This window comes from Myiozetetes cayanensis, unplaced genomic scaffold (genome assembly GCF_022539395.1).
Source record: "Myiozetetes cayanensis isolate MyiCay16 unplaced genomic scaffold, myiCay2020 scf5-8, whole genome shotgun sequence".
NCBI lineage: Eukaryota > Metazoa > Chordata > Aves > Passeriformes > Tyrannidae > Myiozetetes > Myiozetetes cayanensis.
The window spans coordinates 40,043,179-40,062,715 of NW_026087742.1; the positions used below are offsets into that span (position 1 = coordinate 40,043,179).

The 19,537-nt window shown below is 39.3% G+C and overlaps 2 protein-coding genes across 3 annotated transcripts in view; one reads left to right on the forward strand and one right to left on the reverse strand.

The window, feature by feature from the left end:
• Positions 1–3,730: 3,730 nt before the first annotated feature.
• Positions 3,731–17,502, reverse strand: DCUN1D5 (defective in cullin neddylation 1 domain containing 5). The gene is made up of 8 exons (XM_050331547.1): positions 17,116–17,502; positions 14,480–14,562; positions 11,865–11,935; positions 11,351–11,442; positions 6,227–6,335; positions 6,029–6,133; positions 5,068–5,170; positions 3,731–4,335 (listed from the first exon to the last, which is right to left on the reverse strand). The coding sequence occupies exons 1-8, from the start codon at positions 17,193–17,195 to the stop codon at positions 4,280–4,282; spliced, it is 699 nt and encodes a 232-aa protein (XP_050187504.1). The 5' UTR covers positions 17,196–17,502; the 3' UTR covers positions 3,731–4,279.
• An 864-nt stretch (positions 17,503–18,366) lies between these two features.
• The window catches only part of DYNC2H1 (dynein cytoplasmic 2 heavy chain 1), a 156,205-nt gene continuing 155,034 nt past the window's right edge, over positions 18,367–19,537 (forward strand). For both annotated transcript variants that reach the window (XM_050333050.1, XM_050333051.1), the window contains exon 1: positions 18,367–18,723. In XM_050333050.1, coding sequence (XP_050189007.1) covers positions 18,526–18,723 — 198 coding nt within the window. In that variant the 5' untranslated portion in view covers positions 18,367–18,525. The remainder of the gene's footprint in view (positions 18,724–19,537) is intronic.

Below are 19,537 nucleotides of genomic sequence, written 5' to 3' on the forward strand. Positions count from 1 at the left end.
TCCTACTGACTCAGGAAGGCATTAGAAACTTCACTATGAAAAGAAGATAAAGCAGAACCATGGAGAAAAACAAACAGGTATTGCCTTCGGTCTGAGAGAGTCTGAGGGAAGACTGTTCTGAAGCAGGTATGGCATCAGACCTCAACAATTAAAAAGTGTCAAGAGTGGAACAAGCTGCATCTGCAAGGAAAAGAGTGTAGTTATCTCAAACATATGAGACAGGATGTTATCTTTGATCCCTTCTGTAACAGGCTCTGAAAGACCCTATGGAAGAGTGCACTAGAAAACACTAAGTCCTTTCTGAAAATGCAGGTGAGTGACCAAAGAGATACGATGGGGGAAGGTGAAGGGAGGCAGCTGGGGAACACAGAGAAGCATATTCCTTCTTCATTCACATGCATTGCAACAGGTTGTTGCAACAGTGTTCATCCAATCAACAGTTAAGGATAGTTAATTTCCAAGACTATTATGTTCTATCAGCACCTAATAACATGGGCTATAATAAAGAATGATGCTTGCTGTTGCTCCCAGTTGAGATAAAGTTCTGTTTCATACATCTGCACACAGAAGCAAATAAATTCTTCAATAAGGTTAACAATTAGACTGATCCATCTTGCTGGAATTATGTCTCTCAGTGATTTTAAGAACAGTTACACATACTCAAAAACACAAAAGAAAAATTAAAAGAGGCAGCATGACAAAAAGAATAAGTTTTCTGCCCTATTACATACCATTTTATTCATCATACTTAACAAAGCTAAAACTGTACAAGTTTGTACATATTGCATTGAAAGAACTGTTCACTAGCTCAGAAAATGAACAAAGTATCAGAAACACTAAACTTGATGGTTCTTTTGCAATTTTTGTGCAGTCAGTATCAATATATCAGCTCAAAGCTTTTGAGAGATACAAAAAAAAAAAACCAAAAAACCTGAACAATGGCCACAGGGACCACATTTGGGCCAAGACAAGTACCAGGCTGGTGTCCATGGTCATATCAAATGCCAAATTTAAAGTCTGCTATATAGAAATGTGAAATTACAGCCATTAGTAAAGAATTAGAAGTTTAAACAGAGAGGATAAATTGGATCAAAACTACATATACATATATGTAGTTTATATACATATACAGACATAGGTAAACATACATGACTGTTTAATTCAAGATCACATTTGTACACAGGAGAAATATTACATTCTGATGTACCAGTATGGCTTTTTCCATGAGCAGGTGGGTATTATCAGATTTTAAACTGAACTGTTAGTTGTCTATGAAAACAAGGAGTAATTAATTATATTAGGAAGAATTAATATCAAGAAATGAAGGAGAAATTAGACTGAAGTTTATAACATTAAGATAGACATCACTGTGATTTAGTTTTAGAAGACATTTCACCTTTGATTTAATTATTTGTCATACTGTGGCAGCATATTTCACCTGTGAACTCTCATCTTAAAATACTGGAAGATAAGGTGTAACTTTTTTCTTTTAATTCAATAGACTGAAATGCACCTGAACAAAACAAAAACTTCAAAGACTAAAGAAAATGTTTAGCAGAACTCAGTTTTGACTTGCAAACATGCACAAAATTGAAAAAAATCAAAACAAATTGACTGTTATTGGCACTTATGCCAGTAAGCTATAAGGTAATAAAAGTGATCTGCTCATAATGAAACTGTACAAGCCATTAATTCATATTGAAACAGTAAGTCTGATTGTAGTTTTGAGCAAAAAACCATAAAATTCTGTTTTATTCAAATTTGAAAAACTATATTGATTTTAACTAGTTTAAATACATTCATTCCCAGTCAAAGTTTTACAGTAACTGATGATTTTCAATCACACAGACAACCAAGTTATAAATCCCTGAAAAATGGATTTATTATAGGAATACTGATAAAACCTTAACAGCGATACAAATGACACATCACATAGTGTATTACACCTTAACAGTAAGCACTTGATCCCCTTGGATTGGTAGATGCATCACTCCTACTTTTCTAGTCTAATACCATCCTCTAGGACCAACTGGTTTCAATTGAATTCACAACTGTTTGCAGTTACCTAAAAATGATGATTTTTTTTTATCTCACTATAAAATATTCTCTTCTAACCAGTATTTCAAAACTTTTGGAAAGAGAACATCCCAGTGGGGACTAAACACAGTACACAAGGAGAGTTGTTCTAGCGAATTTGAGAAAGTAATTTCAGAAGCAGCGTCCCTGAAGTGATTTAGTATACAGCAGTACTTCCCTTGACATCAGTTAATTGGTACATGTTTATCTGTGCATCTTAGGACTTGATTGTACCAGTAGGCCTTGGGACCCTTGAAGTTAATCTCATTCTGGCACAAACTTTCTGTGGGGTAGGGCAATTTGCAAATGAAAGGCACTCTGTTATGAGTGAAATCAGAATTATCAGCAGTGCAAATGGGCAACTTGTAACATACTGAAAAATGCCACAGCGTATGTGAGCTCTAAAATTAAATACTTCCTATGAAATAAGTGGAAAAATATGTAAAACAGCTGTAGTGCATCTGTTTGCATGCACACAGACACTAGCCATTGTACAAGCAGAGATCTTCCAAGTATCTCAACTGCTGTTTGTTTTTCCCCCAATGCTTTTTTCCACTTGGGTGAAACCAAGCCTCTAAGATTCAGCATGACTTGCAGGACAGCCTCTGACCACTGCACTGCTGCCTGCAGCCCACAGCAAGCAGATCTGGAGAGTAAGATGCAAGTGTGGTCCTCAGTAACAGAACAACAGCACAGGCACACACCACTACTTTGTACCCCTGCTTATCATTTCTCCTCACACTTTTTTTTTCTGCTCTCCTTGTAAAAAAACCCAAAAACAAACAAAAAAATCCCATCTTGGGAATAAAGCTTTCCTTAAGGACAGGAAAACTCATGCTTGTTAGTCTGGCTAAAGGATGTGCAAAACAGAAGTCATTTCCCTGAGGCAAAGATCTTCAAGTCATGCCTAGTTTATATTAGCTATTCTTATTTCAAGCTGTTGAAATATTTGGCACATTGAGGCCTTGATCACTGACTGAGTCTCATGGCATTATCACAGTCTACATTATACATTTATATAATAAAGTAGGAGTTACAAATGCTTCATTCACTCATTTTGTTTTGGTTTTTCACATTTATTCACTAAAATCCTTTTCCTTCTCAAGGGTGGCATTAGGCCTCCTGGGCAGGAAGGTAGAGTGACAAACTTATACTGTATTTAAAGGTTGCAATGAATACTGAATGCCTAAAAGGGCAATCACAGTAGTTACTGGACTCAAAACACAGAGTAACAGGGTGAAAATTAATAGCCTGTTACATACAGCCTGTTACATGATCACAGGTAGGTGATTAAATAGTCTCTTCTTGACTTACATTATAAAAACCATCCAGGGAGAGAAAAAAAGTCATGTTGTGAGTGCTTCCAGTCTAAAACACATAAGAAGCAAAGCCTGAAACCAAGTATTTCCAGCTTTCCCTTTTAAAATATAAATTGCACTTTTATACAAAGCAATCCAAAATCTAAATAGTAGTAAAAGTCTGAAGCTGCCTTACTGTACCAAAGAGTACCTGTGTTCAGCATCTGAAGTACAGGCAACTAGTTTTCAGCCATTCTGCACACAGAGCCATATGCTCTGTATCTTTCTGCTTTAAAAAGGGCCTACCATTAAATATCATGCCACTGGGTGGGGAATGAACAAACAAAAAACAATAATAGGAGTTTAAGGCCTTTATCTCCACAAGGAGCTGAAAACTGTGGCACAACCCATGACCAATACTTGATACAGAAAATAGCACACTCCCAGTCAGGACTTCATAAATCAGTCATTCTTTCTAACGTATGCCACACAAGACAATCATACCATCAGCAAGCAACAGTGCCAATTAAGCATTTTTAAGGTCTTCAAAAATTCACAGAAAGGGCACTTCTGAGAAAGATATTCTTATAGATTTGGTTTCAAAAATAGACACCACGCTCACATTCAAGGGACATTCTTCACTTTTAGGCCTTTGTCACAAATCTGAATCTTTATTGTTCTGAAATAAATGCTATAAACATAAGACTCAAAACAAGAACTCCAACTTTCAGTCTCAGAAGAGGTGTGGTTCAATGCCCATATCACATGTAACAAGAAAGATTCCTTAAAAAAGGAAAAAAATTACTGTAAAGTCTTTCTTACGAATGAAAATGCAATCCTTTTTCTCATTACTTTGTGTACAGGCGGGCACCAAAAAAACCTTTGCATTTTCTTTTGAATTCTTGCTATGACGCTTGACGAACTTTTTGCCATTCAACAAATTCATCCAGAAGCACAGGCCCTGCAAATGGATGAAACTTGGAGTTATATTTGCCCATGTCTTTAAAATATCTTCACTTAAAGTATGAAGGTTAAAACTACTGGTTTAGGAAACATTCACATCAATCCTATGGCCAAATACTTGTAGACTACCACAATTATTCCAATTCAAGGGTGGCAAAGGGTGCACAAAAAACACTAGACAGAATTATGGAAGAAAGTGTTCCCGATACCTGACAGGTGAACTGAATTGAACAGAAAACATAAAAATAAGGTTATATTGTAAATCAGCACAACTAAATCCTTCTTCCTAGAGCTTTCAGAATTGTAAATAATTAGAACACGTACCAAAATGGGATTAATGCAATTCAATCATAGCATCACTGACTACCAGCTGTGTTCAGTCCCAAGTACCAGCAGGTAGGCAACATAATTGTTAAGCTGGAGTTTATTATACATTAGTACAAAACGGGAGTTTGCTGTTTATAGTTGTGCTTTCAAGTCTATAGTTTCATGCAGCAAGAACCTTTACTAGATCCTCACTGAATACAAGCTGGCTCAAGTACACCATCATACCACTACATCTACTATCTGCAGTTTGAAGATGGATGGTTATCAAGACTGGTTTTCTATGCATTGCTGCAGAACAATTACTTTATACCTTAAAGTATTGTTTCTGCCACAGAAATGTGTTTTATGCAATTTTAAAATACTGCGCTAATAGTTGAATAAGCAAAACATTAATAATACTTACATGCACCATCTTCATCATAGTTGCTAAGATCTGCATGGACAGTTCTGCTGAACTCTAGTACATTGTACCACTGATCCTTGTTCATAACTCTATACTTCGATTGCTAGGGAAAATTATTTCAGAACATTAAAATGTCAAATGGCATTTGGTACAGTTTCATCTCATTTATCTCATTTTATCTTCCATCAGTTCCTAACAAACAATTTAATAGGGAACAATGGCTACCATTTACTTGGTTTTACATTTTTAAAAATACTACACATGTACATATTTCTTAGTTATGAAACTACATAAAATGATTTCTTGAAAGATCAGGGCAAAATTGATATACTGTGGAATCAGGAAGTTACCACTCTAAACTTCAAAAAACTGGTATATTTTTGTCATGCCGTGAAGTGGGACGTATCTAGCTCAAATCTACTTCTAGAAGGAAGTATTTAAAAAAAAAAAAAAAATCTTTTCTCCAGGGTACAATACATTATGATCATAAGGACATCTACTTTGCAACATTGGTACTAGTTTGAAGCCAGGGAACAGTCTCAAGCCTAGCATGTTTCACAACCTACACATTACTCATTCACTTACAGCTAAACTGACCAAAATCTTCCAGAGACAGCTAAAGATCAAGGTATCTACATACTGTATCTACATCTGCACAAAGCAAACTTGAAATTCAGCAGAGATGCAGCTGAAGAAACTAATTGAGACTAATTTTAAATTTATCTTTACAGTATAATTAGGATGGAATTTTAGTTGCCTTCGATAAGAGAAAGGCGGTGGGGCATAGGGAAAAAGAAAAGAATCTATGACGCATACAAGAACACTACTGTTTCATAAGTACTTCAAGCAAGGGAAGGGAAGCAATATAGATATATTCTTCAGTAGAACACAAACCCTGAAATCTTTTCACAGAACAGTCCAATTAATATGCCATCATTCAGAAAGTCAAGGAAACTTGTACCTCCAGGTATTGATAAAATACTGAAAACAGTGGCCAAGTTCTTCCGAGCAGAAGAGCTAACATGGACTTTGCAGTATCAATATCAAGACTTCGCTGGTCTTTTTCCTAAGGTTGAATAAAGAAAGCACAGAAACCACTCAAGTACAAGCTTGCTGAATAAATAAAGTAAGAACTTTTCTAATGTTCCAGTAGTCTTACCCTTGCAAAATCAAAGGCATATCTGTAGATATTCTTAAAGGATGAAATGTCATTCAACTGTGACCTCAAGAAATCAAATTTACTCTGTAATTTTTCTGTGCAGTCACACCTAAAATAAAAAAACAGAACACAAACCGCAAAAGTAACCTTAGAAGTTCAAAACACAACATTTAGGCAATGAAAAAAAAAGGTCAGCAAACAAAAAATTAGTTACCAAAATGCAGGAAATACAGGAATAATACTATAAAAGTGACTTAAAGAATATTGAAAAGACTTAATGTTTGTAGCTGACTGACATGATGAATTCTAGCTTCTGTAAGCAAGTTTTTTTGTTTTAAATATATCAGAAACATAATATAAGATGTCTGCTTTACTTCTCAAATAGTAGTCTTTTTATGCCATGTACACTCTGCAATGTACACTCATACCCAGCAGTACCTTATCTTTCAATCACTATGAAAGTTTGAAGAAAAAGAGTATTCAGTGCATTAAGTGGTAAAATCTAGCTTTCTGCCAGATCTCTTTGGGAAAAACAAACCCTAAACATATAGCTTTGAAGTGTGTGTTTACAAATGGTAGGATTGAGCTGGCACTCTGCAAAACATACCAGCCTGCTCATGTTTTATGAGCAATAAATGCAAGCTCTGATAAACCTACCACCTGATTTAGTTACTAGCTATTCAACTGAAAAATCAAAGTCTATAGGAGAGTGTCCAGGTCTGCTAGTTGACAGGATAATCATTTGGTAAAAATAACCCTTTGGCAGAAAAGATCTCCATGTATTTTACTCAACAAGGAATTTTGTTTCCCAATAGAAAATGCACTAGATTTACCACAACGGCAAAGGAGAATGTAATTTACCCTTGCTAATCCTGCAGAAAAGACTCACTCAAAAGAACAGTTGTTATATCACATTATATTCTTATAAAATAGTTACCATGATTAAAAAAAATAAATTAAATAATCTACCTTGCCTTTTATCCTTCGTGACAGAAGCAATACTTTCAGAAATGCAGATGTACATAAATACTTCCTTTGGTCATGTGTCCCCCTTTTGGCAGCCCACCTCTCAGAGAATACATTTGCATCTCTAACAGCTCCACATGGACTTGTCACATAGGCCCACAGCAAGGGCCCTTCTGGAGTACTAAAGCAAGTTGCTGAGATGCTGTACTTGGATGCTGTACTTTGCCCACAGCTGATACTTCCTTTTCCCCAAGTCTGCCAGCCTGTGCATGCCACAGGTGTCTGTCTGTCAGTCTGTCCCCCTCAGACTTCAACAAGAGAAATGTAGCAATTCCAACGGGTGCAGCCTTTTGTTATTTCTTGTCTCTAGCAGCATCTACCTAAAGCAGCACTGAGTCCTAGCCAAGATCAGTGCTAAATAAATAAAACTTTTAGCTAATTAATCTACATATTCAGGTGACAGAACTAATATATTCTGCAATAAGCCATATATCAAGTTAAAAAGAACTCTAGTTAAAAAAGCTTTGGTAAATTTAACTAAAGATAAAATTACTTTTTTTTGTCTTCAGCAATTTAGTTGGTCTAACCCTTAAACTCCTGTTTAACCCTTAAATAGCATTATGCTATGCAAGAAAGGAATCTCATCTTACATTCCTATCTCTTCTTTCTATGTTCAAAGCTTTATACTTCCAGTAGAATGTCCTGTACATTTGAGGACAAATCTATTTATTTAACATCTATGTAAATGCTCATGTTGTTAGTGTACTGGTGACATGTATAAGCTACTTAAGGTGGGGTTACGGCACATTTTGCTAAATATAATTTACTGAGATTTACCATACCATGTGTAAACACAAATTTCAACATGTTTAAAATTTCTTACAAAATTATTCGTTAAAGTTGTTCAAATTATCACAAATTTAAGTGCAAAGTAAATTGCCAGTTATTGTCTCTTGTACTATTGGTTATGTGTATTTTAATGCAGAAGTGATTATTTTGAAAAAGTTGGTATGAAAATGTGCAATTATTAAGCCTCAAGACTCCTGAGCTATTTATTATCAACATTTAAAAACAAACACTCAAACGGATCACGCTGAGACAGGCACCACCACCCTCTGGATCCTGTCACACAGGGACAGGTCTTTGTCAAAGCCATTTAAGGGCACTCCTGTACCTGGCCACCAACTTTCTTCCTGAAAGAAGGTAAGGAGCTGTCAAACTCCTCTTTTACAAAGATACAGTTGCTTGCGCAGCTGCACTATAAGCAAGATGACTGAGGTCACCCATACTTTGAATAATCTAACAATCAGAACAACCTTCTAATTAGCACAAGTAAATTAACACTAAACTCTTGTAGAGACTAGAAAAACATGTGATTTCTCACTCTGTCTTTACTGAAAAATAGCATTAAATAATGTTACCGCAAGGTGAACAAAATTAGACATTAGCTTACTACATTCTTGTCACGTCCCTATGGCACATCTATAACAAAACTTAAATTAGCATCACAAAGCAGATGTATTTTAACTTTTGTTGAGGTAAAGAAATCATTTGAGGCATAGCTAAAACGGACAGTGATGATTCAATAACTCCTACTCAGACATCGCAATGCTTTATATCTTATAGTTATTCACATAAGCTTGTCTTTTACTGAGAAGAAAAATCAGTAAGATGTATACAAAAGTTAAACCAAAAGCATTTAATGGTAGTATACATATTTCATCCTGAGGGGGTGCTTAAAGCAGTCAAAACATATTACCCAGTAGAGGTACTTGTTTCTCTGTGCTGACTATGGAAAGAGTTTCAGGCACCCAGCTCACCCATATATACGTACATATAAATGTATACGCACACACACATGCATGCACACACATATATAATAAGGAGCAGAATTCACCTAACGTACACAATATACTAGAAACCTCACAGCTTACTCAGGGAACACTCTCAAGCCTAGCATGTCTTAAGTCTCCTAAGTTGTTTAAGTCTCATAAGCTGATGTTTAGGGCTCAGTCCACCTTAATTTTGACAGGGTCTACCTTGTCACATACTTATTTTTCTTGCCTCTAAAGAACAAACTTCACCAGTGCGTTATGAAACTACACACAAAAAGAATGTCACTTTAGGATTCAGGCACCCAAATGCTGCCATCTAACTGTACGTTAGATCCAGGTGTCTTAAGCTTTAGATGTTGCCATTCACAGAAGAATAGCCAAGTAGCCTGCAAGAGCAATTCAGGTGACCAGTCACTAGGTCTCTGGGCAAACTGAATACCTCCCTAGGCTTCATTACACTGACTAGATCTCCAAAGATTGCAGTTAAGAGTTTAAGAAATCCAGCTCTTACATACACCACACATTCACATGTCTTACTGTAGAGCTGAATTCTACCCAACTCTATTCATGCAATTACCTTATGTGACATTTCACATATTTTGAAATAAGGATTCTGTAATATAACTGACTAGAATACACTCTGGGTTTTTAATGCATTTAAATCCTATTTCTTCATGCAAAAAGTTAAAAAAAGAAATGCTGTGCAAGACTGTAGTAATACTTTATTGCTTGGAGTATAAAATCCTTTTTCTTCAAAACTTCTCTCAAGCCTTTCCAGGCAAACTAGATTCCCCCATTCCAGAAAGAATCCCATAATATGATCCTTCCTTCCCAGTAAGGAAGAACAGCACAAGTCTACAGATTCTTATTTTCTTTTGCCATGGTTCAAGCCTAGCTAGCAAGTAAGTACACACAGCCACTCACTCCTGGCCAAAACCAGCACCTCTTTTTTAGCCAGTGCATCTTCAGCTGCTTTATGTGTCACTGCTTCATCCAGCTGCTTAGCCTACAGCCTGCTTATTAGAGCACACCAGGGGAAGCAAAACATACAGGTTAGCTGATTTAGGCTTAGGCAAGTGCTCTGATTGCAAGTCTATTTATACAAAAATGCACAGCATATTTTCAGTCTTGAACAATTTTAGACTACAGCATGACCAAATCTGTTCTTAAATGAACCAGAAGATATCCAGACACAGAGGATTATTAGAAACAAAATCTGTAACACTGGCTCTGAAGAGGTTCCTGATTTCATACATCTTTGTGTTTGAATTCTAAGAGACTGGTTAACTCCTGAAAGCTTCACTTTGGTCATAAAAATTAAGTGCTTCAGAGAAGCGACCAATACCCATTCACTACATCTAAAAAACTCTGCACCTATAATTTAATGTATGTCATCCCAGATTTCAGGCAACTTACTCATTCCAGCTCTTACTAATTTCTGCTCATAGTCACAAAACAATCAAGGCACCTACCAAAAGCCTGATCCCAAATCAAATAAGAGCTAAGAGTCAGGCCCAAGTAATTTACTCTCTGGTTACTCGAAACTATGGAGTATTCGCCTGATACAATTTCCCAAACTAATTCACAACTGACAGGACAATGGTCAAATCACCCTCTCTTTGCCACTGTGCTGTAGCTGCAATAGTACTTCCCTGATATTTTTAATATTGAATATAGTGTCATAATAAGCCACCCTTAAAACAGGCAGGTACTATAAGTAGTTCCATGAAGAACAAATAAGAAGTAACAACTGAACTAAGCCTCATAAAAAGCTGATTACTTTAATGTAAGAAAGAATCTCTTTAGGTAGAAAATTAATTCAGTAAAAATTCTAGCTAACAAATATATTTACAATTTATATATATATATATTTAATAATTAAGTTAACTTATAAATTGAAAAAGCGTTATTTAACCTAAGCATTAACCATGGCTTCTGACATGCATCTAATAAATAACACTAATAGCCAAAACTATTATCAATACAAAACTCAGAAATCAGTAAAACCTGTCCAGAATATCAATGCTGAACTACACTTATGTGCATTTCCAAATCTACTTAGTTGTGTCTGTTAGTTAGAATGATATTTTAACATATTTCTGTAATAAAAATAAGCCACCAAAATCTGACTTATTAGGTTTAGACAATAACTTAATTATTTGAGTGAACTCATCAGATTCACTTTACAGTTGTTGACCAGACCTAAAAGCAAGCATTTCTGTGTCTTTTTGCCAACATACAAGAACTGGGAGCAAGAATAATTAAGCTACTGTTACAATCATAAAACTAGAACATTCTATTATATATATAAAAACACTCTTACTGTAATGAGGTCATTCCTTTTAACCATTCTTCCTTGGTAAAAAATCCCATGCTTTCAGCCTCTAGTTTCCAGGCTAAAACTAACATAATAATCTAGGGAAGCCAGGAAAAAAAAAAAAAAAAAAAAAAAAAGAAAAAGGGGTGAGAAAAAGGAGTCAGTATGTAAGAAAAGGTTGATTTACTGATGTTCAAGAATAAAACTCTTAAGCATTCAAACATTCTAGGAATTGTTGCACATGCTTGCTCTTTATATTGGTTACTTTTAAATAATTCAGCTACATGCAATTTTCCCCTTAATTTCAATTTCTGAAAATGAAATATTACTATAATAAAACCCCCAAAAAACCTAACACACCAGCCAAGTATAAATGATGTATTCACATGAGGTATCTTAGAACAGCTCCTAAAAGCAGGAAGATGAACTCTTCACTTAGTGGATTAAGAGTTTTACACAGAACTTAACCTTACTCAATATTGTCTTTTAAAGTGCTACTAGCACTGTGCAAGAAACTTACATTTTCAGGCTCAACACCGATGTCTTCACAGAACTTTTCCATTCCTTCGGGACCCACAACTTCATCAGGACCTTCAAAGTCAAAACGACACCAGATTGAAACCTAAGCAACATTCACTGCTCACAAGGGCTATGCACAATAACTAGTGTATACTGCACACGGGTGGTTTTAAAAACAGTTACATTATTAAGTAGTTTTTACGTTAGAGCTATTCTACCACTGCAGTGTGGAGACGTGTATGTTACATTACTACACCACAATGTTTGTGTTGTGCAACCTCCATACGATAGTAGACAAGCCATTGTAGTTTTGTATGTGAGTCTTCAAAAGACTCCATTAAGCTTCCTATTTATGTAGCTCAACTCCAGCAACTGTGGCAGTCAATTATTTTTAAGATAACTTGGTTACTGCTACTCTGTGCTGAAGTTACACTATGAATAATGTTCTTAGAAGAATTATTTTATGAACAATAAACAATTTAATTCCGTCTGAGCTACTATTACAGATATCACTCTTTCAGTGGTGCTGACATTATGGGTTTGCACTAACACAGAAGAGGGTGAATCTGCAAATGATATAAGGTTAGTTTTATGATGCTGAGTAACATGAGGAAAGTGATAAAAATAAATCAGAGAAATGCTAAGTGTGTTAGTCACATACAAGGCAGAAAGAGGTTTACAGTTGCAATGAAATAACTTGATTCAGACCTAACTAACAGTTAGTGTTATGCTGTCACTTCTCCATTTTAACACAAAAAAGCCTCCAAAATGCAGCAAAATAGTACATTTAAAAAGTGCATAGAGAGACAACTCTACAGCGCTTTGTTTCTCTAAATCTCTCTCTGGTTTCAGTTATTTCCACTAAGCCTGTTCCAAAAATGAGTCCTACAGGGTAGCCAAATATTATTAGAAGGCCTGTTGACACAGTATTTTGATGTGTCTTGGATCATTATGTGAACATTGTTTTAGCAAATATGAACCCATGTAAAAGGAAAAAGGTTAATCTTCCAAAACAACATGCCATTTTATGATTTTTTGGCAAGTTTTACTACTTATATGTAGACAGAGCCCTTGATAATACTTTTCTCCACTTCATCTGTATCTGCTATCAGTGTAAGTAGAATTCTTTTAAGAGTTTGGATAATGCACTTGAATAACTACTCACTGTGAGATAAGACTATCAATAAATACCAGTGAGAATGGCTACTTTTACAGGAAAATAAAATGCACCTGACACTTAAGATCATGAAATTCTACCTCTTGAAAAATATTGCAAAGAACATTTAGCCTAGGTAAGCAAGGCAAACCACTGTTACGTAGAATGTGCTAAAAAGAAATACAAGTTTAAGCTATGAAGAGAAACACATACAAGAGTCCACTGGTAATGACAAGTATAAACCAGTGGTTTTGGTCCAGATATCATATGCACAACTCATTTTTTATATAGATGTATTATATATTTTATATATATATTATATATATACACATGTGTGCATGTGTGTAGTTTTATCTTTCAATGGAAACATTTAATCTTCAATGTGGCATATTTTCATTACTGGTTAACTAATGAAGTATAACCTCCCACACTCAATTCTTGACTCAACAACAAAGACAAAATTTACAGACATTAAAAGTTAAGCACAACCACATTTATCAGAAGAAAATTAACTGAGAATTCTTATTTTCTTCAGGAAAGACTCTTTACTCCAGAAGTGCATGCCTCAAACCTAAATTAAAAAGCAGATTACTAGAAACAAGAGTAGTTCATTGCTGTGGAAAGACTGTAAGGAAAATATCAGTCCTGATAAATATAGTCAAACTGCTGGCACATAAATCAGCAGTTTGTTTCATATTGAGAACTGGCCATTAATGAGTTTTAATTACTAACCAGTTATGATGGACTTTAAGTAATGACTAGACAAAAAATTAGTAACAATTTACAAATCCTGATTTTGTAACCATATATTTGGTAAATAAATAGCAACAACAGTGTAATCAATTGTGCAAAATACAATGCATATTCACTGAAAGCAACTATAACTTTGATGACAATTTTGAGTTATTTGAAAGAGGCTACTTCCAATACTTTTGGAATGAAACATTTGTTAGTAAGAATATAAAAAATGTGAGGACAGATTCTCAAATAGGAAAAACAGTATAAGTATCTATTATTTTGTTTTGTGAAATAGAAACCAAAGAGACTTATATCATGAGCTATAGCACTAGCCTTGCAATATGATCATAAAAAAGATCTAGTTAGACAAATAAGTTTCTATCTAAACTATCTCTCAGTGTCTGAACTTTTACTTGACAATTTCAAAGGAAAGAAGTAGAATCACTCAGCGTATCCTCATTCAACACTGTAGTGCCCAACATCAGGTATTTCATTTTAAAGCTATAAAGCACAGAGTAAAGTAAAGTAAGTGAAAAAGAACAAATAATGAGAAGGTACTAATAAAAGCTATACTGATTCAAGTGCATGTTATAAGGAAGCAAATATGGACATATTTTTATGTATATATCAGCACAAAAAAAGTAAAATTCAAATAGTATTTAATATATTGTTTTGTTTAAAACAAAAATTATAATTTTTAATATGAATCCATTGCACATTACCTGCATATTCATAAAACCAAGCCAGGCACTTTTTGCTTGAAAAATGTTCCTCTCCACTTATTACTTTACCAGACGCCTGTGATCTGCAGTAGCATATAAAAACACAACATGAACAGTATTATTTTAATGAGACATGGGAAAAAATGTAAAATTAGATTCCCAAGTGTTTATTATTAATTCAAACTATTTAATTGTTTCACAAAGTCAATATACATAAACAATGAAGCTGAATTTGATAGAGGGCAACTGTCTGTCATCCTATTTTAAAGCCTGGAACACAAAACTACCTTGAAATACAACCACCTCATAACCCAATTTATTGCAACTATTACTTTTTCTGAAATGCAAGAGTACTGTTATCTTGTAGATATTCAATAAAACTCCCCCCACACAGATGGCCAAAATATCACTCCTCAGTAATTAAAACGCCTTATCTGCTTATATTTATACATAGAGGCATTTAAGGTTAGGTCTCTAATAAGTAGCATGATCTTCAAGAGTGCTGAATATGCACAGATCCCATTAAGGTCAACAGGAGCTGCAGAGTTTGATATATTTAAAAGTCAGACTATTTATAGTTAAAGCATCGAAATTTGGGATGAAAACTTGGTTGATCTGTTTACACTAAACATGTAGCTAAGTACCTGTAAATTCTATAGATGTCTGGTACGTATACCAGAGCAGTAGTGTGCAATCTGTGTAAAGGCTGAAGCCGCTCAGCACACTCAGCTTCCCCACTACATTGCCTTCATTATGTAACACTCAACCCAGTTTGCCTAGGAAGTGAATTTTCATAATTCATCACTCACTAAAAGCATGCACAGAATAACTGATTTACTCCACTAAAAACACTGACCACACAAAAACATCTTCAGTCAGTAAGGAGTTTCAGCACCTTTCAGCATGCTCTTTTCAAATACTAGTTAAAGACTTTTAGAACCAGCTCAGATTATTTCTAACAATGAGGTGAGTGTTAATCATATGAGAGGATTTAAAATCATACAGCTCCCACATTGCAATTTTAAAATTAAGACATGAAGCAGTAAAAGAAGAGTTCAATTCTGAGAGGGATGAACAACTCCCATGTATTGCTTTAAGCTTCACTGGAAAAGAAAGATGTGCTCTCCAAGATGAAGCTGCCTGTGCTGAAAGTTAGAATTAAATGTGTCCTACAAACATCCATCCAACTGCCACTGGGAACACAGGTCACCAGAAAGTGACAGTCACACATATGCTATTGTTTATTGGCTTTATCCAGATTAACACAGATCTATTTCTAATCAAATCAAACTGCTTTTACTAGAGAATAAATCAATAAATTGCTGTATAAGAATGTAACACTAAAAATGCTTGTGTATCTAACATTTTGCGAATTCTCATTTACATCATAGTTTTTGCCCAACAACTATTAGCTTCCTGTAGATTTTTTTTTAAAGAAGCTATCAAAAGATTTATTTTAAGTAAAAGATATTAAGATAACAAAATTTTGGTCAACAGTGTTCAAGAAAGATGAACTCAAACTGAACACATGCAGGGAAGAGTTATGATGAGCAAGGAAACTGAAAGTCAGTATTACAAAGCAGTATAATCTAACTTGGTTTTAGTTTGTAATTGAACAAAATAAAGTATGCAAAAACCAGAAGCACTCCCTGCAAATGCACTCTGAGGCAGAATCATGAGGAAGGAGTGTTGCATAGAACAGAATGTTAGCACAAGAATAGTTATTAACTGGCTATGAATAAACTGACTGAAACTAAAAGGTCACTAATGACCACAGAAAACGAGCTCTGCAATAGTTATCCAAAATGAACAGTCATAACAAAATAAGAGCCTGGGTACGTCTAAGATCAACCTCAGTCAACCTGTGAGAAAGCCCATACGCCCCAGTTTCTTGCAGTAGTCATTCCTGCAGCGTTGATTTCATAAGCCCTTTGTATCCTTAGGGCCTCAGGACGTTATTCCTAACTACTGGTTTACTGACACACTTAACAAGGTCTAACAGATGAAGCAGGCAAACAGTTACTTTAGAGAAGCTACACTGTAAGCTCCTGCTACACAACACTATATTTTTATATAGGCTTATAATTTTAACAGTATCTTTCGGGTATCATGGCATAAAGTAGTCTTTTAAAAATAGTTAATGGACAGGATGCTTCAGACTTCTGTATTTATTAGAGACATTTTTCCTTCTTTTCGAGAGTGCTGATCTCTCTTTCCAATTCACTGTAGAAAAACCCCACAAAAAAAAAACCTCCCAAAAACACACACACACACACGAAAAAAAAAAAAAAAAAAGACGATTTAACGCAGACATTCTGATCACTAGCAACCGTAAAGTGAGTGGCGACCGTAAAGTGAGGAGAGCCGCCTACCGCAGGGAAATACAACTGATATGTGGCCAAATGCCAGCACTGACCCTCCAGGTGCAGCCAAAGGCCAAGCCAGCCGAGAGCGGGGGCCGTTCCGGGCCGTGCCCAGGCCGCACGCCGCGCCCCGCACCTGCAGGGCCCGCAGCGGGACGTGCCCGTCGGCACGGCCCAGGCCCTGCGCGGGGCCCGCCGCCCAGGGACGCCCCGGCGGTGCCGCAGCCCGGGCCCCGCGGGGGAGCGGCCCGGCCCAGCCCCGCGAGACGGTACCTGCCGAGTTTACACTTCTTGAGGCCGGTGTCGTCCGCCGCCGCCGCCCCCGAGGACTTCCTCTTCTTCTTCACCGGCATCGTCCTGCCTCGGGGCGGGGCCGCCCCGCTGCCGGGGCTCGCGGCCCAGGCCCCCCCGGGCTCAACTCCCCCGGCCGCCGCCGCCTCCCGACACCGGCGGCGAGGAGACGAGAGGAGCCCCCGTCTCTCCCTTGCTCCCGCTGCTGCTCCTGCCCAGCCCCGCCAGGCGCTGCCACCCTCCCCTCGCCGCGGGCAGACGCCGCCGCTGCCCCGGTGCGAGAAGCGGGTGTCGGGCTGGGGGCGGGGACGAGAGCGGTGAGCGAGAGCGGGGAGCGGGCGGTATCGGCTGCGGAGCGAACGGCGAGAGCGACCCGGACACAGACGGCACCAGGCAGGAAGTGGCAGCGCCGAGGGGCGGGGCCGCGCCGGGGCCCGCCCCCGGGGGCGGGGCTGGCGCGCGCCGTTCCCGCCTGCCGCCGGGCCGGTGCGGGGGTGCCTGTCAGTTTCAGTCGAGCGTTCGCCGTGACACAAACCGGGCAGCGCGGACCCTGCGTTAGGCACCGGTGCCCGCGGGGGCGCCGCGAGGTCCCAGCCAGCCCGCGGGCTGGAGCTGCCGGCCGTGTCCCGTGGGGACGCCGGGTGGGCAGCGCTGGGGACGGGCGTGGGGCTGCGGCAGCCGCCTCCGAGAGGTGCGGGCAGCGGCCGAGCCCAAGGACAGCTGCTGGGGAAGGGGAGAGCCTCTCTTGCCTGGGCAACCCCCGGAGAAGCGGCTGGGAGCGCGGATCAGGGCGCGGATCGCTACGCCCGCGCTGACCCAGGAAACCACGGGCACACGAGCCTGGGCTCCCGGTGGGGTCTGAACACTCGCACGCTGCGGCACGGATCCCTAGCGGAGCGGGAAGGGGTGGAGGGCGGGGAGAAACACCCCAGGTACTGCGGCGGCCGTGACACCGTGACGCAGCTGATGACAGGAGAGATGATTAGGTGAACCTAGGGGAAAGCCCGGCAGTACCTGCGAACTACTCTTGCCGCGGCGGGACGAGCGCGGTGCCTTCCGCGCCTCCGCCCCTCCCCGCCCACTGTGTCCGCTGAGCGCGTCACCGCCACCTCCATCCCTCCCTTCCTCCTTCTCTCCCTCCCTCTCTCCCTCCCTTTCTCCCTCCCCTCCGTGGGCAGCGGCCCTTGCTGGGCGCCACCCGGCCCGACCCCGCCTGCGCGCCTTGGCCGCCATCTTCGGTCACCATAGCGACGGCTTTCGGGGACGCGGCACGCTCCGGGCTCTGCTGCTGTGCTCCGCCGGCTCTTCTCTCGCCAGCCCCTCCATGTGCTCCCGCGGGGTTCTGGATCCGCCTCCACCTTGATCCTGCCTGACGGCGTGCGTCCGGCAAGCATGGCCGGGGAGGGAGACACGAGGAAGCGCTTTATCTCAGCCACGGCTGCGAACTACTTCGGGCTGGATCCGGCGGGCTGTGCTGCCCTGGCGGCGGGGCTCCACTCCCGTCCGGAGCTGAGCAGCTTCCTCGACGACGGCAATGAATTCCTGCTCGTGGTACAGCACTCGGGCGGGCAGCTCAGCGCCTCCAACAAGGTACCGAAGTGTCCGGCACCGCCCGGTCCCGCGTGTTCGCCGCATCCCGGCTTGCGAGTGGGGATGCCCGCAGTCAGCCCAGGCTTAGTTAGTGGCCGTAAAGACTGGTATAAGATTTGGGAGACATCTCCCTACTGCCCCCCACCCCTCTTTTGGGGGTTGAGATAAGAACAACGAAGTAAAATATAATAACAACAATACAATAATAACCAACTACTAATATAACACTAGTAATAGTGTTAATAATTGTAATGAAAAGGAGCGAGAGAGCCCAAGTGGAATAAGTGATACAAAAATATATTTGTTGAACACCCACTTAGCAATGTCCAGCCCGTTTCCCCAGCAGTGATGGGTGCCTCCCGGCCAATCCCCCCCCAGTCTATATACTAAGCATGACACTCTGTGGTATGGAATATCCCTCTGGTCAGTGCTGTTCAGCTGTCCTGACCATACTTCCTCCCAGCTTCCTGTGCACCTCCTCACTGGCAGTGCACGAGGGACTAAAAATTCCTTGACTTCAGATAATTGTTGCTCAGCAACAACCAACATATCAGTATGTTATTAACATTATTCTAAACCCAAAATGCAGCACTGTCCCAGATACTAAGAAGAAAATTAACTCTATCCCAGCTAAAACCAGAACTCTGGCCCAAGAGTCTGTGAAGACCATATGGTCAGCTGGTGATAACGTTTGTTAGTCGATTGTGCCCATGCTAATGCAGTTTTAGTGCGTTGTCGCTGTGTGAATGTGATGGAGCCTGGAGGATGGCATGTTACCTTACTGCAAATGCCAGGTGGAGTCTGATGTATAATT

Excerpts from the sequence above, each read along its gene's own strand:
- DCUN1D5 (XM_050331547.1), bottom strand. The coding sequence starts at position 17,195 with ATGCCGGTGAAGAAGAAGAGGAAGTCCTCGGGGGCGGCGGCGGCGGAC. Across the intron at positions 11,443-11,864 it reads TCGGTGTTGAGCCTGAAAAT|ATTATTATGTTAGTTTTAGC; the intron begins GTAAGTTTCTTG and ends TGGCTTCCCTAG. Across the intron at positions 6,336-11,350 it reads AAAGGAATGACCTCATTACA|GTGTGACTGCACAGAAAAAT; the intron begins GTAAGAGTGTTT and ends TTTTTATTTTAG.